General features: G+C 27.6%; 6 protein-coding genes across 10 annotated transcripts; 3 read left to right on the top strand and 3 right to left on the bottom strand.

Moving 5' to 3' along the window:
- Positions 1-172: 172 nt before the first annotated feature.
- LOC117211165 (cyclin G) lies at positions 173-5,175 on the bottom strand. Of its 2 annotated transcripts, none has more exons than XM_033454809.1 (7): positions 5,019-5,175; positions 2,126-2,373; positions 1,612-2,028; positions 1,276-1,530; positions 983-1,191; positions 781-848; positions 173-684 (listed from the first exon to the last, which is right to left on the bottom strand). In XM_033454809.1, exons 2-6 carry the CDS (start codon positions 2,243-2,245, stop codon positions 803-805), a joined length of 1,047 nt encoding a protein of 348 aa, XP_033310700.1. In that variant the 5' UTR covers positions 2,246-2,373; positions 5,019-5,175; the 3' UTR covers positions 173-684; positions 781-802. The 2 variants fall into 2 exon arrangements, with proteins under 2 accessions (XP_033310700.1, XP_033310701.1); XM_033454810.1 differs by lacking the exon at positions 5,019-5,175 and adding an exon at positions 3,947-4,109.
- A 1,397-nt stretch (positions 5,176-6,572) lies between these two features.
- LOC117211117 (putative glutathione-specific gamma-glutamylcyclotransferase 2) lies at positions 6,573-8,420 on the bottom strand. 3 transcript variants are annotated; one of them, XM_033454715.1, is made up of 3 exons: positions 8,398-8,420; positions 7,644-7,848; positions 6,573-7,253 (listed from the first exon to the last, which is right to left on the bottom strand). In XM_033454715.1, the coding sequence occupies exons 2-3, from the start codon at positions 7,776-7,778 to the stop codon at positions 6,714-6,716; spliced, it is 675 nt and encodes a 224-aa protein (XP_033310606.1). In that variant the 5' UTR covers positions 7,779-7,848; positions 8,398-8,420; the 3' UTR covers positions 6,573-6,713. The 3 variants fall into 3 exon arrangements, with proteins under 3 accessions (XP_033310606.1, XP_033310604.1, XP_033310605.1); XM_033454713.1 differs by lacking the exon at positions 8,398-8,420 and adding an exon at positions 8,088-8,175 and having other exon boundaries at positions 7,644-7,894; XM_033454714.1 differs by lacking the exon at positions 8,398-8,420 and adding an exon at positions 8,088-8,170.
- LOC117211115 (WD repeat-containing protein 6) lies at positions 8,221-14,339 on the top strand. 2 transcript variants are annotated; one of them, XM_033454709.1, is made up of 14 exons: positions 8,363-8,429; positions 8,559-8,736; positions 8,826-8,999; positions 9,062-9,206; positions 9,288-9,536; positions 9,609-10,023; positions 10,091-10,237; positions 10,322-10,731; positions 10,827-11,009; positions 11,084-11,595; positions 11,820-12,262; positions 12,447-12,612; positions 12,716-12,805; positions 14,208-14,339. In XM_033454709.1, exons 1-13 carry the CDS (start codon positions 8,363-8,365, stop codon positions 12,768-12,770), a joined length of 3,144 nt encoding a protein of 1,047 aa, XP_033310600.1. In that variant the 3' UTR covers positions 12,771-12,805; positions 14,208-14,339. The 2 variants fall into 2 exon arrangements, with proteins under 2 accessions (XP_033310601.1, XP_033310600.1); XM_033454710.1 differs by lacking the exons at positions 12,716-12,805; positions 14,208-14,339 and having other exon boundaries at positions 8,221-8,429; positions 12,436-12,573.
- LOC117211118 (trafficking protein particle complex subunit 5) lies at positions 13,964-14,926 on the top strand. The gene is made up of 3 exons (XM_033454716.1): positions 13,964-14,262; positions 14,326-14,635; positions 14,722-14,926. Exons 1-3 carry the CDS (start codon positions 14,096-14,098, stop codon positions 14,818-14,820), a joined length of 576 nt encoding a protein of 191 aa, XP_033310607.1. The 5' UTR covers positions 13,964-14,095; the 3' UTR covers positions 14,821-14,926.
- Positions 14,927-15,091: 165 nt separating this feature from the next.
- Positions 15,092-16,800, bottom strand: LOC117211119. The gene is made up of 4 exons (XM_033454717.1): positions 16,708-16,800; positions 15,773-15,993; positions 15,320-15,463; positions 15,092-15,256 (listed from the first exon to the last, which is right to left on the bottom strand). Exons 2-4 carry the CDS (start codon positions 15,908-15,910, stop codon positions 15,185-15,187), a joined length of 354 nt encoding a protein of 117 aa, XP_033310608.1. The 5' UTR covers positions 15,911-15,993; positions 16,708-16,800; the 3' UTR covers positions 15,092-15,184.
- Positions 16,801-17,498: 698 nt separating this feature from the next.
- On the top strand, positions 17,499-20,606 carry LOC117211116 (cathepsin L). Its single transcript, XM_033454712.1, has 7 exons — positions 17,499-17,646; positions 18,616-18,727; positions 19,093-19,245; positions 19,319-19,522; positions 19,717-19,922; positions 19,985-20,136; positions 20,229-20,606. Exons 2-7 carry the CDS (start codon positions 18,632-18,634, stop codon positions 20,447-20,449), a joined length of 1,032 nt encoding a protein of 343 aa, XP_033310603.1. The 5' UTR covers positions 17,499-17,646; positions 18,616-18,631; the 3' UTR covers positions 20,450-20,606.
- The last annotated feature ends 366 nt before the right edge of the window (positions 20,607-20,972 follow it).

Raw genomic sequence — 20,972 nt, 5'->3', positions numbered from 1 at the left:
TTTCTTATTTACATTCATTCGTATGCTTCTTAGATACATAAATACAATCTCGCGACAAAACATTAAATAGTAATTTAAATTTTGCATAATTTTCAGCATTAAAATTTATTAAACATTTTGATCATCCTAAATAATTTCATTCATCTTTTATAATTCACCATTTTTAAAATAATTTTTTAACTTTATATTTATACTCACATATAATTAATTTCTTTGTGTTTTTAACGTTTTGCAAGTGTATGCATATATTTATAATATTCTATTCATAATATACGAATTATAAAGGACATTATATCACATTAATGTTACTACCATATGACTTGTTCATTTTCTTTTTACGGCACTCTCTCTCACGTATTTCATATAATAGCAATAACTGATAAATTTGAGAACGAAATTCCTCGTTCGTTTATAAAATGTATGATACAAGTAGAAAATGTGTGTGTGTGTGTGTGTGTGTGTGTGTGTGTGTGTGTGTGTGTGTCTTTCAATACATTTCATATATGGAAAACCAAATTTTGATATAAAAAGAGGTACTTCAAATTGTTCCTATTCGACATAAATACATTAATATTTGTACTTTCTATTTAACTTTTAACAAAATTTATTTTTATTTTTAAACTAAAGTCTAATTTCTTCTCTTGTTCGGTATGTTGAATAAATATTAAACATCTGATTCAGCACCTTAAAAATAATCCACCATCACATATAGTTGTAATATATTCTGCGTACTTTACTAATATTTATAGTTATAGTTGGTATGATAATATAGTAACTCACTTTAAGGCCTCAATACTGCCATTTAACGTCTCTTATTCCCATGACGTCGACCGAACTTACGATTTTTTCTACAAAAAGGAAGTTGTAAATCTATTAATATATATAAAAAATATTTGTTCAAATTGTCAAAATGCTTAATATTTATATTCAATTTAATTCCTAAACTTAATGTTATGCAAACATACGAGCATAGAAAGTATACCTAATTTTACTCGGCGAAGGAACCGGAGTATGTTCGGCGATAACAGGTAATACAGAAGTAAATTTATCAGTTGGACGTAAAAGACGTGCTGTACGAGAAGATAATCTCCATATCAGTCTTTGCCTGTGAGGGGTTTGCTCCTGAGCATTGTATTTGCTCAATACAGCACCCACAGCTTCATGTGTGGAAAAGAAGCTTGTGTCTGAAATCTATAAACGTAATATACCAATCATTTATTGTTTTACCTGTTATATTTACAAGATTTAAAATTCATTAAATTATTATAACGTTACCTTACATATTTTCTGAAGTTCTATAGCAAAGTCCAAAAGTCTAAGCATTTGATGCCTTGATGTTACAGATGCATTGATAGTAGAGGAACTAGGAATAGCAGTAGTAGATATGGGAATATCTGTATTAGTATCTAATCGGTTCACTGCACCATCTAAGTATGTGCAGAGTAGAACAAGTGCTACTTCCGACGACTTCAAACTTGCACAGTTACCATCACATGCAACCATTTCTAACCTAAGTAGAAGCTCAGATTCCTAAAATAAAGCAATCAAATTGATATATCATTATAGTAATATAACCAAGTCTTCTATTTTTACATAAATAAAAATTATTACCGTTACAATACTGGTATACATGTCTCCTAGCCCTAGTTGTGATGCAATTGCAAGAAACATTGCATTGAATAAACGAAGAAAAGTTAAAGATGTAACAGGTTGAGTACCAGGTGCCCATTCTAACTTATTCCGTATTACTTCTGACATACGTTTAAGATCACCTCCAGTGCATTTGCACTGAGAAATTGAGACTAAGTGGTCAGCATCCAGTGACTGAGCTAACTGAACAGTAGCTATGTGAAAAGCAGATACACTGATACATGCCATATATTTTGGTCTTGCTTTCATTTTTGTTAAAAAACGGTCCATTAAATTGATGGCAACAAAAAATACATCCGATGGTAGATCATACCATACTTTCAAACACCTTAAAACATGGGCTGATCCATCACGAGCTCCAATTGTTATGTCATCATTCTGAAAGGAGAAAAAATATTTCATATAAAATAAAATTACTTATGATATTTTACAGATACCCAATTGTTCTATTATTCTATATGATTTATATACATACTTGTGATATATTAGGTAACGGAAGGTTAGGTTGATACTTTACTTCAAGAACCAAAGCTTCTTGCAGTTGTTCAAGTAGCGGGTGGATTGCATCCGGTACAGGCAAGCCCGATGTGTCCATTCCTGCAATGTGTGACTGACAGCTCACTACGGCAATAATTAAAAGATAAAGCAATGCAAAATATGCGTAGTGTAGCTGATGATATGAATGTCACACAACAAGAATGGCGCAGCTGGCTAGCCTTGTATCTATAAACAGAAAATATTTATATTAAAATTATTATTTAAAAGATCTATTATTGTCTAAATTATTATGTTAAAGATAATAAATATATCTGTTTCTAGAATGTTTAATTTAACATAACAGTTTGTGATAAATAACTTATTCTTTAATAACATAAATATAGTCGAAAAATTGTATAAGTTGTTTAACTATTTTAATAAATTACAGAGAAATAACAAATATCAGAATAATTTTTTTCTTTAATACACTATAAGAAGACCATATTTTCTTCGTGACAATTGTTCCTATGTTATTTTAATACTAAAACTTGTAACAATTTTATTCCAGCTTCTTATTTTTACTTCTGTTCTTTGCTATTGTGTAAGGTGTGCGAGTTTGCATCCACGCGCCATCAATAGATTTATATACTTGAAAGTTTCAGGAATGTACTAGAAAATCATCTATATATAATTCGAAATAACTTCGAGCGCTTTCGATTTTGTATCTTTTTCTTTTATATGATTCCTTTTTTAAAATAAATTGAGTCAAAATTCTTTGCCGTGATAATATTTTTGTAGAACTACAGTCATTATAAAATGTTTAAATATATTATTACAAACGAGCTGAATTTATTATTTTTGGTTTAATTTAAAAGAATTCAATTTAGAATAGTGTCCTATTTTATAAATAGCGCTTCCAAAATCATGTAAATAAAATGATAACGTAATAAAGGTATAGAATTACAAAAAAAATCGAATATTGTAAAAATATAAGTCATCAATATAATAAGGAAATAGTTAATAAATTTTGCAAAATAAGACAAAATAATATAACGATAGTTTATAATGTAATAATAGGCTACTGTAAAATGATTTTCGAGAATATTCTAATGCGAAATATCGAATAGAAATGTGTAATTTATTTATTTGGTAATACTTAAGTCGTATTATTGTCATATATTATCAAAACGACAAAACGAGAAGATATATAACCAGCTGATGCAATGTACTGTCAGAATTGAAAGAACTTAAGTGCGTCTAAGTCTTCCATTATTTGTATCATACGTCAATTCAAAACGAGCCAAAAATGTCCAAATAAAAATATTTTCAATTAAATATGTTAAATATAAGGAAGAGTATTTAACTGAAATTAAAAGTTCAATGCAAATTTGTCCTGAAACATGGATAAAATAAAAAGATTTAATAAAAACTATTAGTTTTGGAAAGATATATGTATAAAAACTAAAATCACATATTTACATATATATGTTTATAAATTTCACTGACCTGAAAAGCTGTTTAAAAATTACTGTATTGGTGATAGCAATGAAAATATGCAAACAAATCATAAAACAATATATGAAATAATGGTTTAGTTCATAATATTATAACTTACTACGAGATGCTTAATTTGAATTACATTATAGGTAATGACAAGATATAAAACAATAATGAATGATGTAATGAAAGATATAAAACAAAGGAAATTGTTTATAAAGAAATTGATCCTCGCAATTTATGAAGAACTAATGTATCACTTAACGAAAGAAATGTTTATGTTGATCAACGATCAATTCGTTGTTAGTAACAAGATTCATACCTATAATATTTTCCCATATATAAAAGCAAATTAATGTACACACTTATCATTTATTTTAGACAATGTGGTATTATGAAATCACAGAATCATCGAAATCTATAGGTATATATTGTTTTTTTCTTTACGTAAGAGCAACGAGCTCCTACGAAGAGCAAAGTATACACTCTATATAAACGCGTACTCGAATGATACTGTTAATTCGCATCTGCTATGCGAATCGTCACGGATGAGCAATATCCGAATTACTACGAATATGCACGAATTTGGACGAAGTTAACTGTAAAGTAGTATTAAGATCAAATAATATATGAAATCTTTGGTTAATAAACGAATTTAATCATTTACTTGCAAATGATAGAATTTCAATGATCATTTAAATAAGAATTAACAAATTATTTCAACAAAAATAAAAATGTATGTATTGTAAATAATGAGCAATAAAAAATAACTTTATGAAAACATAAACTTTAAAATGTTGAATGCGAGTCTATGGAATATAGTTCTTATCTTTTATATTTATATATATACACGCGCGCGCGCGCGCACGCGCACGCACACACGCACACACACACACAGAGAGAGAGAGAGAGAGAGAGAGAGAGTATCTCATCTTATTTTTGTTATATTTGACACGAGTTTATACAATTTATCATACTTCATTATTAAATAAATTTCATAGCGATCCACATTTTCTTTATCTAATCGTAAATAAATATTATGCTATTTACTCTCAAATGCCAAGAACTATAGAGATCTCATTTACTCCTGTCATTTAATTTGTAGAAAGAAAAATTAGATTTTTATCGCGATTATTCATTATATATAAAGTTCCAATTTTGTAGTATTGTCAAAAGCTTTATCATTATTATCTTAACTAATTTATATTATATCATATAAAAGACATATCATAAATAATCAAATAATTAGAAGTACATATATACAGTAGTATATTCGTCGAACTCTTTCTCTGTTCTCATTACCACCATTTTGTTTTAGTTAGACATTTGAACATATATTTTATAAACACTTTATGCACTACAATGATATTTACAAAAAAAAAGCAAAGATTTACCCGGATGCGTCCGAAACGCTGTTACGTCGATAGATCACCCAATCTTGGCTTTTTTATCGTATTTGTCGATACGGATAGGAAACAGATTCACGAACGAACTATTCCGTTTGACAGTTGTTTTAACAATAAGAAATGGCGAAGTCATGAACGTTCAGCTGATCATTACGAGCTTCCATACGCTCATGCGTAATAGTCCTTCCATAAGCGTAAATCTCTCTGCGAAAAATTTTAAATATGATGTCACTATATTTAGATAATTTATTATCTTCACTGCAGTTATATTATTTCAAATAATTTTCATTAATTTTAGAATTGAATGTTCTATTTATAAATCTAGTTTGAATATAGCATTATTTCATAATTTTAAATTTTATATTGGTATTAAATAGTATTAACATGTAGGTTAATGATTGTGCCGTGATATAGGAGCAGAAGACAGCACAGATACGTAGCATAGGAACAAAAAACGTGAGGATTTCCGTAGATAACTTTTTGACACCCGCTTTCGAAGACAAGAGGCTATTTTTAAGTTGGGACACTAGCACTTAGCATGATTTTGTTCAGCAATGGTAACAATGCCTGTAATTTTTTATGATCATCATGTTCTCAATAGTCGAGCGTGCAATAAATGCAATTATTTCCGATGGGTAATTTAGCTAATTGTAATGACCCGATTGGTCAAAGATCACTCTGAGGAACTTCCGTGACCTTTATCTAATCACCTGGAAGCCTCATGTTTCGTCCAAATATCACTCACCCTTTTCCCCCAAATATTTATATCTATGTATATGTTATTTTATTTTGTTGTAGCACTATTAACTTGCTACTGGATCTTAAATTTATATGTTAAATTTATTAGTATTTTACTTATCTTATTGTATCAATATCATTGTACTGCTAAATATTAGAAAAAAATAGATGATTAGATGTAAAGACCAAAGCTCCACAAAGTCTGAAAGGATGAACAAGATAAATAATAAATAAATAATAGTAATAATAATGTAGATTAATGATCTTAATTTTATTGCAATACTAAAAATTTGAAATGATGCACATATATGTATTTCAGCAATATGTGGAATATTTTTGTTAAAATCTACTGATATAATCATTTTATTCTTGACATTTTCTTTCTCAATATTACAGTTAGGAAGGAACCTTAAGTATACATAAGTTATAAGTATGTGATCACTTTTGTAATATCAGATGATTTAATATAATATAGAAAAAATTTTTTGAACTATTAGTATTCCATAGATGTAGTTTATGAGCTAGCTTTTAATTTTTACATTTGTTATGCCACTTTATTGGTTAACATAATATATATTTATACATGTATAAATAGTAAACAAGAATGATTTTTGAATACATCTTTACATTTTATAAACTGAAGCTTTTTACATTCATTCATTCTTATTATGTACAAATTGATAGATATTTAAATAAGAGTACTATATGGTAATATATTATAATAAAAATAACATCCCTTTCTTATTATACATTTCTATTGTCAATTATAAATTACTTTTATTTATATTATGTGAAGATATAAAATTTCATACTATACAAAGGTTTTATTTATTTTTTCTAATTACACAGATAATACAAATAATTTGCCTATTTTCCAATGTTTTAAGTACAAACTTTTGGTTACATTATTCAGCTCTGAAATATATTATTAAAGAAACACATTTCTTATCCATTCTCACTATCACATAAATTTTTATCCAATTTCATTTCCATATTTTTTTCTTGCTCTAACATTTTCACAGTTGCCTCGAGTGTATATAAATGTTCATCATTTATACCTGGTGCTATTACTCGCATTGCAGATGCCAAATTATATAAATATTCTGTATTTGTTCCACTAGGACCATGAGACACTAGTATCTGTTTTGCTATTGTATATATGTCCTCTACACCTGCATAATTTGGATTATCTTCACCACCTATGTAAATTGTGATATAAAATCGCATATTTTCTGAAACTGATGATAATAGTTTTTTATTTTTAAGATCATTTGGAAAAGTATTATCTGTTAAAGAATATGGTGCAGTATTTTTAATGGAATAAGATGGATAAAAGAGAACACTTTTTCTTTCATAACCTCCTTTTTCTCTGTAATCCAAGTGTTTTACTACTTTATCTATATTTTGGGGTGATATTCTATAAGCAACACCCCATACTTCATCATTAGGATTATCAGAATTAAGTAATGTTACAACACGACCAGGCTATAACAAAATACCATTGTTTGTATACTTAAAAACTATGTATTATACATTACATAAAAGTCAACATAATATGAATTGTTAATAAGTAATAAAATAATTTACACTTAATGTAATATCTAAATTTTTAGACCATAACATAACCATACACATATCAAATTCTATTAATGAAGAAATAATTACAAAAATTGATTTTTACTTTTCTTAAAGAAAACTAATTAATCCTTTAATTGCAAAACATTATTTGCAAAACACAAAAAAAAAGAAAATCCCAAATTAATTTGAAATTTGAAATTTAAAAAACGTACATAATTTAATCGCAAATGTTAAAAGATGTTTTAAGTGAAAAAAATTACTTAAAGAAGTTTAACACACAATAATTATAATACGTACTCTACTAGGTATTCCTCTATGATCTATACTTTTCTGGTAAAATCTTCTGATATATCCTTTGATGTATCCAACGAGAATTTCTTCGTAAGGAAAGTCCGCTTTCCATATCAGTGAACCATAACCAAACACCCACATTATTACTTTTCTTGTTAAATAGTAATTGCCTTAATGATTGTTTGAACTTTTCATTTAAAATTATATTTTTTTGTAAAAATATATAAATTCCGAGTAAGACAGTATTTCCTATTCTCCTAAAACATATTTAATGTTGAATTCACATTAAATTATTAAGACGACAGATACATAGACTATTTAGTAAAAGTTTTAAAACAATCAAAATATACTTTACACTAAAATTTTGAATAATGGTTTATGAAATATAATTATTTCGAACAAATTTATTGTTCCTTCGACATTACGCTATTTTTATTATTTAAAATATACCTTTTCCTAATCTTTTGTCCAAAATAATTTTACATTAGTATGTATATTGAGAGAAATTATGAACATCACATATGTACATAGTATACAGTGCATATACATATTTAATGAAAAGTACGTCAGATAATCACGCGAATGTTCAAATTTTCGTGTGTGAAGAGAGAATGAATTTTCATATTGATTTAAATGTGTAAGTTTTAATGTCTATTGACGATCAGATGATTTTATTTTGATATACGGTTATTAAAAGTGTTTGGTAGTAAAACTTAATATTTAAAATGTTTTCAAAATTTCTATGTACCGATGTACTTGCCATTCGCTGTGTTGATAATTTCATTTTTGTAGGTTAGTATCATATATGTAATTTTTTCACAATAAATAAAAGTTATAACCAAATCTTCATTTCTCCATTTAAATAGTAATACATATTTATATTTTGTAATTTTTATAATTTCCTTTTCAAATTATACATAGGTATGGGATGTGTACTATATATTTTTAATGCCAAAACATACAAATTGGAAAAAAAAATAAATTGTCTTTATCCATATAATATACATGGAATTGTTGAGGGCCCTAATAACAAATTAACTGTATTTGGTGCTAACTATTTTTCTACATATAAAATTTACCATAAACAAGAAACATTGATGTATGTTTAAGTAATATACATATAATATTTGTTTTATTAAGTATTATACTTTATTTATCTATATATTCATAAGAAAGTATATATTTTAGGATTGAAGAAGATTCTAATAAAAAAAGACTTAATGATTGGATTGTGGCAGCAGAATGGGTGATATTTGATGAATTCGATTATCTATGTGTTCTTTTAGCACACAATAATGTTTGTATTTATAACGTATCTAGTGAATGCTATCAAAGCATATGTTGCGAAGAAAGATGTATTCTGTATCCTTATATTTATATATTTAAACAAAATATTTTAACATTAATCTTAACTTTATTATTAGATACGCTGGCTCCATGTTAAATAACAGTAATAGAGATCTAATTATTTTTAGTGGAACTGTATATCAGGAAATATTGATATGGCAAATAAATTATAATTGTCATTCTAGAATATCTCCAGTTTTACATCGTTTACAGGGGCACAATGTTCGTAATATATTACCTAAAGCAATGTCCTTTTTTATGCATTATGTTAAAGTTTAAGAATGCAAATGAACTCAATTCTAGGGTGTAATCTTTTCAATCACATATGATATAGCTACACAAATTATTTGTTCTACCTCAGATGACAGAACAGTCAGATTATGGAAAATAAGTAACAACAAAAGTAAAGACTGTAAGCTTACATTGGAAAGAAAATCAGTGAACACAAATTGGAAAGAAATTAATATAAAACTAATGCGAACAATGTTTGGTCATACAGCTAGAGTGTGGAAATCTATCATTAAAAATGAAATTTTATTTACAATAGGAGAGGTATATATCATTATGTATACATAGTAAACAATTGATAATAAAAATAATTTATTTTCATGTTCATAATCGAAGGATTCTCTTATATGCATCTGGTCATTGGATGGTAAACTACTTAACAAAGTTTGTGCTCACCATGGTGCTGCTATATGGAGTATTGACATATCAAATGATAATAAAAGTGTTTTCACTGGTGGTGCTGATGGTGCAGTTTATGCATGGCCTTTTGTTAATGGTTATGTTCAAAAAGCTGTATTAATACCAAAAATACATACATGCACTGTGCCAAAATATGTTTGTTACTTAAGAAGTGGTAACCTTTTAATTTTTGATGAAAATGCTACTTTATTTATATTTAACAATTATTATAATAGTCTGCTAGGGTCATTGTATTTAAAGAAATATAGTACATATTGTGTTATGGAGGTTTCTTTATGCCACACCTATGTTTCTTTTGCATCAAGAGATGGATATATAACAATATACAAAGGTAAAGTAATAATAAAGATTGATAAAATTGCATTAATTGTTAAGAATATTGTACATAATGATTTTAGAAGTTGCAGCTAATAGAGAATTACAACAGATTATAGAAACAAAGATAATGGAATCACAAATATTTTCTGTACAGTGGCTAGGAGATAATAAATTAGTAATTTGTGGCCTAAATGGAATTTTAAAAATATTTAATTTTACAGAAGGAGGTATATTTTATAAAATATAGAATAATCTGTTGTTTAGTAAAATTTAAATTTCCATTTAATTTTTACAATTTTTATTTTATACAGGATTAATTAATATAGAATCAATATGTTTGTTACCATATAGTCGAGAACGTTGGTTAACAGCGGCTGCTTTATATGAAGGACTATTAGTGTGTGGAGATAGAACTGGAAATATGCATGTTTTTGAGCTTGAAAAATCTGTATCATATAATGGAGCAAATGTACCTGAAGCAAAAAACAAACCTATCCAAACTTTTGTTAAAGTTCATGGAAAAATTGGTATTCAAAATTTCATAGTTTTGAATTCAAAATTAATATCAACTGGTCGTGATGGAATGTTAAAGTTTTATGAATTAAATAAATATAAAAGTGCAAAGTTATTATGCGCTTTACATAAACAAAAGATGCCAATGGATTGGATTAGCAGCCATTTAAAATCCTCTGATGATGTTCTTATACTAGGATTTAAAGAGGTACATACATATGTATTTAAACAGATGTTATACATATATATGTATATACATATTTTTTTTTTACATTTTTTATCTTTCATCGTTATTATTTATAGGTAGAATTTATAATATATAGTCTGCTCCACCATCGAACTTTGATAAGAGTTCCTTGTGGTGGTGGGCATAGATCATGGGATTGTATGTTACAAAATGAACTTATTACATTTGTATATATTCGTAATAAGCAAGTATATGTATCTAATTTTTCATTAACTTCTTTCATGTTGCCGGTTTTATTGGTGAGTAATTTCTTCATACTGAAAATTTTATACTTTCCCAGAGGAATTAAAAGCATATTCTTTTAAATTTTTAGAATGGTTTCCATACAAAGGAAATATACTGCATCAATCCAATATCTAAAATTGGTCAGTATAATATTTTCATATCTGGAGGTGAAGATAGTACTCTTCGCATTAGTTACATCTCAAGTACACTGATGAAAAACAATCTCACTTTTCAAACATTGAGTATTTTTGATGGTCACATCTCTAGTGTTAAATTTATAAATTGTTTAAATTTACAAACTAATCTTTTTTACAATAAATATCTCATTTTTTCGGGAGGTGGAAGAGCACAATTAAAAGTTTGGGAAATTGATATAAAAGATAATAAAACATCCTTACAAAGTACAGATATTTCTTGTCATGACATTACATCTCACATGTTGTATGGATTTGATCGTTATCATAAAAAGCAGTGGCAAGAATCTAAATATTCTTATAATATGCAACCTGAGAGTCGATATATGGATATTGAAGTTTATCGTTGCTCTATAAATTTACATTATATATTGCTCTTTGTTGCTTGTGCAGATGGATTTGTAAGGTACATTTTTTGCTTGATATTTATGAATTTACAATGTAGTATCTTATACAAATATACTTGTGGATATTCTATATTCATAGAAATATAATTTTAAATTAATATTTATAGAAATTATTGTATTATTCATAGAAATATGTATAATCTTTATTTTTTGTAATCTAAAATGAATTTTTGAAAATCAAGGTATTTTTCTATTCAAATATTTACTTAAATATTATTTGCAGAGTATTTTTGTATGATATTACTGTGAAAAATATTTCACTCAAAGCACATGTAAAGTGTGTGGATCGTTGTATAACAAAAATAACTGTTTTGACATATGATAAAAAAATAATTGTCTTAACAATGTCCACTGATGGAATCGGTCGATTTATTGATTTCACTGATATTATTTCAAAGATTATAATATGTCCACAAATTGAAGAACAAGAATTTCACAACTGCAAAAATGTATTCATTGCAAAGTTTGATTTACATCAATCTGGAATTAACTCATATGACATAAAAGTGATTGAAAAAAGCGAATATTTGTTAGCAACTGGTGGTGATGATAATTTGTTTAATGTTATTTGTTTTAAAGTTCAGTTAGAAGGTAAGAAGGAAGAATTACATATTTCATTGTTATCAAAATGGAGTACTGCGACTGCACATGCTGCTCAAATTACAGGTACGTTTACAATTTTTATGTCAGTATATATTTTTAAATAATGCTTAACATTATTTATATTTATTCTGTATTTGTTAAATTACAATTAGAAAATATAAACGAATAAAAATAAAATAAAGTAAGCTAGAAATATAAATAATTTATTGATAAAAGTATTCAATTAATTTGAAAAGATATTTTCCAGGAGTAATATTTCACGAAAGAAATACAATTTTTAGCGTTGGAGTGGATCAGCAAGTAAATATGTATCATTATGATTATAACAATAGCACTTTATCTGTAACATTTTTGAAGAAAATCTTTACATTTGTAACGGATGTAAAAGGCTTAACTTCATGGTATAATTCAAAGTATGTTTATTGCTTCTATGATATTTAATTATGATAATCTGCATTATTATGTTTTAACGGATTAATGTTTGACTAAATTGGCATTAAAATTTAATTGTTTTAGTGATGAATCAGTCATATGTGTGTACGGTAGAGGATTTGAGATATTAACCGTCTAAGGTGAAATATATATTATAAAAAACTATGATGTCAGGTAATATCGTTTCTTGAAAATTTATTAATAAAATAGCATATATATATACGGAGCCTTCCCTTTGGAACTTAAATCCCTTAACACCGTAATCTAGATTCTATCATAGGCGTAATTAAACAATTGTCGGGTTTACATTAGAACTAGAGTTAGGGGCGTGAAACGAAACTTCGTTTGGATTACACATTGTCGTTATGCAATAGAGAAGACATTGACTAGTGCAAATACGATTATTATAGAATTGGACAAGTAACCGTGGTAATTAGATACTCGAGAAACTAATGACAATGATCCTAGGTTCAATAACGAATCCGCGGTCAACGGGATGATAGATGAATATGCTCACAATATCTAAGTCGGACTCTTTGTTAAAACATGGAATATCCACCGAGCGTACAGACACTAAGTAACTCGCTAATACGACCTCACGAGAGGGATGACTTTCCGTCGTGATGATGCTGCAGAAGAAAACTATGATGGGGTGTGTCTGAGAACACGAGATCATCGGATTCGTCGAGGATAGCCTTCGTTCAGAAGGTGAGGGAAATTGGCGTTGCTGCTAATTGGTCAATCTCCATATCGGTGGTTAAAAAAAGATGCTAGTCGCCCTCGAGGGAAAGTTGCTAGTGGGAGACGCCGTTCGTTGAAAAATAGGTCTCTCCTATCTTCCCGTAGCTGGGACAAAGACTGTTTGTTTGAAGGACTTTAGTTAGCTAAATCTTAAGATTTGTAACGGTTATATGAACATGTACTGCGGAGACGCATCGACATCTGGCAATCATCTTACTCGAAGAATAGGGTCTGCGTGTGGCGAGCTACGGGACAGAGACCGTTGGAATGTTTATTGTCGAGTGTTACAACTATTTCCCTTTTAAGGAGAGCTATAGAATTGCTCCATGCCTTTGTTAGACAAAGCGTTCATCCCGCGACCGCGGCTACGTTCGGCGACTGGCTGTCGCCTCGAGCCCAAGCTCATTATCACAAATCTCGAACAAATACAATCGGGTCGAAGGACGACAATTGTTTAATTACGCCTATGATAGAATCTAGATTACGGTGTTAAGAGATTTTCCCGAAGTTCCAAAGGGAAGGCTCCGATGTCCTTTCATCTCCGACATATATTTATTTAGTTTTATCATTTTCGCTTGAATAATAAACAATTCTGTTTACTATCACCAGATGGCGAACCTATCAGATAAACTTAGTGTTGCTATTAATTCGATTGTCGTGTTGAGTTTGTTAATGTTTATAAGAAAGTGAAATATTACTTTAGATATTAAATATTTTATAGAAATGACAAGTATTACAATATCAGCAGTTCGAACACGAACAAGTATACTTGATAAATCATTAAGTAAGGGAAAGGGAGAGGTTAGCTTGAGTTGTTTCGCACTTCTGTTTTCAGAACTTGTGCAATACTGCCAAAATCGAGTTTACACCGTACCAGAATTACAAAATAAGTATGTAAATAATCAAGTTCATTAAAAATTCTTATATACAAATGTTTTCTATTTATTGGTTAGATTGGCAGAGATAGGTACAGAGGTTGGTCATAAAGTAACAGATTTACTCGTTGTACGGGAAAAAGGTGGAAAGCGCGAGATAAAATTATTAAATATTTTATTATTTATTAAAAGTACGGTATGGAAGTCATTGTTTGGTCGTGAAGCTGATAAATTAGAACATGCAAATGATGACGAACGGACTTACTATATCATAGAAAAAGAAGCACTAGTAAATAAATTTATATCAGTTCCAAAAGATAAAGGAAGTCTAAACTGTGCTTCTTTTATTGCTGGTATAGTTGAAGCTATTCTTTGTGATTGTGGTTTTGTGAGTATTAAATTTTTGTCAATATCACTATTTAAATTATAAAATTATTTAGGTAATGAATTAATTGGAAATATTTGCATTTGTAGCAAGCAAAAGTCACTGCACATTGGCATAAAGGAACAACATATATGGTTAAATTTGATGATGCAGTTGTTGCTCGTGATAAACAACTCGAAGATCGATAATTAAAGACATAGGAAAGAAATTAAAAGTAATAAGATAAAATTTTATATTCCAATACAATTAAGGAATGAATATCTTTGAATTAAAAATATAAAAAAAGAATTCCTTGGTTTTGTTTGTGGTCGATTTAAATTATTTTTACAGATAAACATTTCAGCATTTCATAATAATTTTCCTTTGTTTATTGAAAATGGAATCATATGTGCGAAAATGAAATGCCAGTAAATAAAATGACATGTACATAGTTATAGCATTTTATATTTACTAATGAAGTATTTATTTTATATTTTATTGTATTAGAGTACAGATGCTGACATATATATTGTAAGTTTAAGATCTACAAATATACAATTGGAAAAAGAAATGTTATTCTATAAATTTAAATTCTCTATCAACATATGCTACTTGACCAGTACGATACAAATAATCTTCATCATCCTATAAAATAAAACAAATTTTATGTTCATGGTATACTCATTAAACAAACATTTAATAATATACCTTCACTTTCTCGAGAAGTTTTGAACCAAGATATATGCCTCCAAACCATAACAAACCAAATAGTAAATGTGGTACAAACTTTACATGTGAAACATAATCATGGTTATGTCTCAATGCAACTAGTCGTTGAACTGCACCATCCACCTATATTAATTAATTACGTATTTAATACAAATATCATAAGGTCTTTTAACAATTATCAAAATTAATATTAAAGTAATTTTTAACGATATTTTCGTGTAATTTATATCAATGAGAAAAATACTTGTTACATAATTACATTTTTTGCATAAAATTATGAGACTGTTCCATAATTAAATTAATAATTACCTTAAATAACTAAGCATACATTACATAATTAGAAATGAATCTAAATGAGTTACATTTTTTCAGATACAACGGAAATTATTATTAAATCTATATAAGTAAGGTTAAAAAATTATCACTACATACGGGCATTACTTGCATCGATGGGTTGAGAACTTCTTTTAAATATTTGTGACGTAATTGAACTCTTCTCGTGTATTTCCATTCTAGTATTGCTCGTTGTTTTTGTGATACATCGTAGGATTCTATTTTCTGTGCACACATCTTTTCCAGCAGAAAATTTGCACTGTTCAGAAGGAATACGTGACAAATCGCAAAAACTGCATGGAACTCTTTGTAACTGCAACCTGGAATAGCGATATAGGCTACCTATACTTTTGATAAATATGTATATGCATACATATATATGCGTAGAATCTATATCTAGAATTTGTTTAGGGAAATCTTTGATGAACATTTAGTTGTTAATATATATAATATATATAATATTATATATACATACATGTGATATATAAACATAATAATATATAATAATACTTTTTAATTTTCTGATACGTACTATTTTAATCAAATTTAGAGATTATGTCAAATTTAATATCTAGAATTCAATTTAAGTAATAACACGTAAGTAAAAATGGAAAGTTCATCATAAACATATATAACTACATAATATTTATGATAAACTACGTATATATCTGATTTGTACAAGAATGATTAATGAAAATAAATAAAATAATTATTAATTGTTATATGTATGAAATAAAAAGTAACAATAAATAGTAGTAGTAGTAGCATTAGTAGTTTCTTTTATTGTATTGGACTTTCGTCCATGATAATCTTAAAATTAAATATACATTTAGCGATAATTATACTTTATGTCTGTTTTACATTATTGCTTATTGACATATTATTTACTTAGAATTACTAGTTAGATCTACATTACTATTGTTTGTTAGAATAGTTTAAATAGTTAAATAAACAGCTTAAATAGTGTCGACAGATTATAAAGTTTGAATGAAAAGAATGCGTAAACATTGTTTGCGATAAAATACATCACTCACATATAGACACATATGTTTGAAATGTGGGTTGCTCACACTTATCAGAATCACATGACAAATGACAACTGCAATGTATTGTGGAGGATGATATTCAAATCGATTTACGTAAAATATCCGGACGCATGTGAATAGATAAAGATTATCCGATACTCTATATTCCTGTATTTCCTAATGGATTGAAATTTTATTAAAACTGTGTTATTAATTTAGTTATTACATAATATATGTATAATATTATAAAAAATATTTGTTAATATTGTTATTTGGCATTTCGGAAAGCTCAATAAATAAAAGACGAAAGATTTGAAACGTTAAAAGATTTTAGTTTAAAACACAAAAAGTTGTAGTTCTATGAAAAATTGCTCAGTACATATAGCTAATTGAGATTCAAACATTTCTAACAAGATAATATAATTTTAAACAATTCAAAAACAGTTCAACTAAGTGTAATGTATGTATACGATAAAATTCATATTCTTAGCTCTGTGTACAACATATTCAAGAGCTATAAGTGTTAAGAGTAGTTTCTATATCTTAAACCATTTTATGTTTCCATTATATTTTATTATCGCAGTTTTTAAAAATATTTTTGTATATGTATAAAATTTTAAATCCAATATATTCATATTTATCATATAGTTTAATAATGTTCTTATTTTTCTTATGAGTCATATAATATCGTGATGGATGCGGAAGTTGGAAGTTGGGAGACGCTATCACACTACAGAACCAATGATGAATCACGTAGTAGAAGGGGAAGCTATAGAATATAGAGAAGAGAGAGCGCTTTACACTTTGACAGTAGTCTAGCTAAAAATCTGAAGTCTGAAAGGTCGTGGTTACTATTGGTTAGTGGGCAGTCTGAAATAACGGGTCATACCTACGTTGTGTGTATCAATTGTTTTGCGTCAAATCCTCTCAGTAATTAAATTATTCTTGGTAAGGCATTTAAAACTTGTTTCATCGTTTATGTCATTAATATTGAATCGTAATTAAACATAAATATAAATGTATATAAGTTATACATTATTGTTATACTTTTCAGGAATTATATTTTACGATAATATTTGACTTTTCTTTCATTGATAGTTTTTTCTTTTTTTTTTTAATATGTAACCTTATCCTTTTTTGGACAATTAAATATTTCATTTTAATCCGAGTATTATAAAATTATACTGATTGCGGAAATCCATTTATATGTCGGAGAAAGATCGTGCTTTGTTCGGCATATATTAAGAGTTAGAGAATTATTTCTTTTTGTTCTTTGTCATATGATTAATTTGAGAAGATTAACCAATACTCATTTACTTGTGATATCGATATAAATGTATCGATAAAATACTTGATATGTATGCTCCTGTTACACAGAATTCCAATTGATGACTATCATATTATGTCTTTGTTCGTATGATGACAATGATAGATGTAATGTACAATTTTATGCGTAGTAGAAATTTTTGTATACAAGTAATGGTAGATATCGTGGAAATACATAGGTCAACAAAATATGTAATTACATATTTTTTTATAAATAATACGGATTTTAAGCGTAGGATTTTTATATGATTTAAAAATTTCCTTTCTTATTGTCATTATCTAAATTTTTATTAATAATTTCATTACGTAAAATTGATTTATATTTTCACTTTGCACTATTATCCGTATAAATATTCCTTTTAATATTTACATATTTTCAATAACAGACAGTACAAAGACGTCATTTTATAAAATGAAATTAGTGATTGATACAAATATGGCGCTATCTAGATTTTCAAATTTCGACTTTCTTTTTATAAACAATATAATGGTAGAAAACATTTGATACAAATTTAAAAACGATCAGGAAATAAAATGTATAGAAGATAATATATTTTAATAAAAAAATTAATTTGTATATATTTTTTTCAGATATAATTGCAAAATCATGAAGCTGTTTCTACTTTTAATTGTAGCAATACTTGCTACGGCACAAGCTATTTCTTTTTTTGAATTGGTTAATCAAGAATGGACAACATTTAAGGTAATTAAATATATTGCTTTTATGAAAAAGGTTAATAATGCTGTAATAATTTTGATATATCTTGTGTAACACATTAAAAATTTTGTCTTAAATTGAATCAGTTATATTGTTTAAATAAGAAATGTCCCCTTGTATATGAAATGTATCTGGCCTGCAGTTGACCTTTATCAGTATATATATCTTTATGTGCAGATAAAGTATTTTCCTAGAAATAAATATGATCATTTGTTTATTTTTATAGCATAATATTTATATAATATTCTAAAATATTTTAGAGTATAGAACAACCTTTATAATAACAATAACATAAATGATTATAAATTACAATAAAATAAAGAGATATACCTTGTATTATTCATTTTTAGATGGAACATAATAAGGTATATAAAAATGATATAGAGGAAAGATTCAGGATGAAGATATTTATGGACAATAAACATAAAATAGCTAAACATAATGGGAATTACGAAATGAAAAAGGTTTCATATAAATTAAAGATGAATAAATATGGTGACATGGTAAATAAATTGCAAAATTTAAATAGCTTCATATTACGTATATATATTGAAAATTGTATAATTTGATTTTTAGCTTCATCATGAATTTGTGAATACGTTAAATGGTTTTAATAAATCCATAAATACTCAGTTGAGATCTGAGAGATTACCTATAGGAGCTTCATTTATTGAACCAGCGAATGTAGTGTTACCAAAGACAGTTGATTGGAGAGAACATGGTGCTGTAACTCCTGTCAAGGATCAGGGACATTGTGGATCATGCTGGTCATTTTCTGCAGTAAGTTTTGTGACTAACAGTATACAATAGTTTAGATATCAATAATAATTCAAATAAAAAAATTAAATTATAAGATATATTTAATGTTTTTAATAAATTTACTTAGTGAATTATTTATTAAAAAATTATAATTAGGATTGTAATATATTGTAATTAAGTTTTAATGAAATGAATCAATCAAAATCATTATATAGACTGGCGCATTAGAAGGACAACATTTTCGACGAACAGGAATTTTAATCCCTTTAAGTGAGCAAAATTTAATTGATTGCTCTGGAAAATATGGCAATAATGGGTGCAATGGAGGACTGATGGATCAAGCTTTTCAATATATTAAAGATAATAAAGGTTTAGATACAGAAGTTACTTATCCATATGAAGCTGAAAATGATAAATGCAGGTAAGTATTATAAGAAAAGATTTTTTCCTAGTTACTATGATTAATTATTTCATAATGTGTAGATATAACGCAGCAAATAGTGGTGCCCGTGATGTTGGCTATGTAGACATTCCTCAAGGTAATGAGAAAAAGCTTAAAGCAGCAGTTGCTACTATAGGCCCAGTCTCTGTTGCTATTGATGCTTCTCATCAGTCTTTCCAATTTTATTCCGAAGGTTTGTTTGTTCATTATATAATTTGATGCTAAACTATGAATTTAAACCAATTGTTAGTTTCTAATAAAATAAATGTTATATCTAAATTATAGGAGTCTATTATGAACCAGAATGTTCTTCAGAAAACTTGGATCACGGAGTATTAGCAGTAGGATATGGAACTGATGAAAATGGTCAGGATTACTGGCTAGTAAAAAATAGTTGGGGTGAAACATGGGGTGATAATGGATATATTAAAATGGCTAGGAATAAATTGAACCATTGTGGTATTGCTTCCACTGCTAGTTATCCTCTTGTTGGGTCTCAAGGATAGTTTGTTAAGGATTTTATGAATAATTCTAAGATGCAAACAAAAAGTGAAAAAACGAAAATTAATAATAAGTATTTGAACATATCTAAGTTTCTGTTTGTACATCACAAAAGCAAATATATTTTTTTTATTAATTGAATAAAAGGAATGTTTATTAATATTACATTGTTTTAATATTACCTTTTAAAATTTTTATATATACATATACATATACAGGGTGGTTGGTAACTGGTGGTACAAGCGGAAAGGGGGTGATCCTACGTGAGAAAAGAAGTCGAAAATATAGAATAAACATTTTTCGTTTGAGGCTTTGTTTTCGAGAAAATCGACTTTGAATTTTCGTTCGGTACGCGTGCGGTACGTTATAACGGATCTCACTGTAGATCGTTGTCTCGATGGAAAAATTTGGAAAAAAAATAAGAGAAATTTTTATTCTATATTTTCGACTTCTTTTTTCGCGTAGAATCACCCCCTTTCCGCTTGTACCACCAGTTACCATCCATCCTGTATATCTATGAAGTGTCTT

Source organism: Bombus bifarius, unplaced genomic scaffold, assembly GCF_011952205.1.
Source record: "Bombus bifarius isolate JDL3187 unplaced genomic scaffold, Bbif_JDL3187 scf7180000008218, whole genome shotgun sequence".
NCBI lineage: Eukaryota > Metazoa > Arthropoda > Insecta > Hymenoptera > Apidae > Bombus > Bombus bifarius.
The sequence above is the reverse complement of the archived record's forward strand: the minus strand, read 5'-3'. Positions and strand labels throughout refer to the sequence as shown.

Excerpts from the sequence above, each read along its gene's own strand:
- LOC117211165 (XM_033454809.1), bottom strand. The coding sequence starts at position 2,245 with ATGGACACATCGGGCTTGCCTGTACCGGATGCAATCCACCCGCTACTT. Across the intron at positions 1,531-1,611 it reads TGTATACCAGTATTGTAACG|GAATCTGAGCTTCTACTTAG; the intron begins GTAATAATTTTT and ends GCTTTATTTTAG. Across the intron at positions 1,192-1,275 it reads AACTTCAGAAAATATGTAAG|ATTTCAGACACAAGCTTCTT; the intron begins GTAACGTTATAA and ends TTACGTTTATAG.
- LOC117211117 (XM_033454715.1), bottom strand. The coding sequence starts at position 7,778 with ATGTGGGTGTTTGGTTATGGTTCACTGATATGGAAAGCGGACTTTCCT. Across the intron at positions 7,254-7,643 it reads ATAGAGGAATACCTAGTAGA|CCTGGTCGTGTTGTAACATT; the intron begins GTACGTATTATA and ends ATTTTGTTATAG.
- LOC117211115 (XM_033454709.1), top strand. The coding sequence starts at position 8,363 with ATGTTTTCAAAATTTCTATGTACCGATGTACTTGCCATTCGCTGTGTT. Across the intron at positions 10,238-10,321 it reads ATTTAATTTTACAGAAGGAG|GATTAATTAATATAGAATCA; the intron begins GTATATTTTATA and ends TATTTTATACAG. Across the intron at positions 12,263-12,446 it reads ACATGCTGCTCAAATTACAG|GAGTAATATTTCACGAAAGA; the intron begins GTACGTTTACAA and ends GATATTTTCCAG.
- LOC117211118 (XM_033454716.1), top strand. The coding sequence starts at position 14,096 with ATGACAAGTATTACAATATCAGCAGTTCGAACACGAACAAGTATACTT. Across the intron at positions 14,263-14,325 it reads GTACCAGAATTACAAAATAA|ATTGGCAGAGATAGGTACAG; the intron begins GTATGTAAATAA and ends TTTATTGGTTAG. Across the intron at positions 14,636-14,721 it reads TTCTTTGTGATTGTGGTTTT|CAAGCAAAAGTCACTGCACA; the intron begins GTGAGTATTAAA and ends TTGCATTTGTAG.
- LOC117211119 (XM_033454717.1), bottom strand. The coding sequence starts at position 15,910 with ATGTGTGCACAGAAAATAGAATCCTACGATGTATCACAAAAACAACGA. Across the intron at positions 15,464-15,772 it reads CATCGATGCAAGTAATGCCC|GTGGATGGTGCAGTTCAACG; the intron begins GTATGTAGTGAT and ends TAATTAATATAG. Across the intron at positions 15,257-15,319 it reads AACTTCTCGAGAAAGTGAAG|GATGATGAAGATTATTTGTA; the intron begins GTATATTATTAA and ends TTTATTTTATAG.
- LOC117211116 (XM_033454712.1), top strand. The coding sequence starts at position 18,632 with ATGAAGCTGTTTCTACTTTTAATTGTAGCAATACTTGCTACGGCACAA. Across the intron at positions 19,246-19,318 it reads TGAATAAATATGGTGACATG|CTTCATCATGAATTTGTGAA; the intron begins GTAAATAAATTG and ends TTTGATTTTTAG. Across the intron at positions 19,923-19,984 it reads GCTGAAAATGATAAATGCAG|ATATAACGCAGCAAATAGTG; the intron begins GTAAGTATTATA and ends CATAATGTGTAG.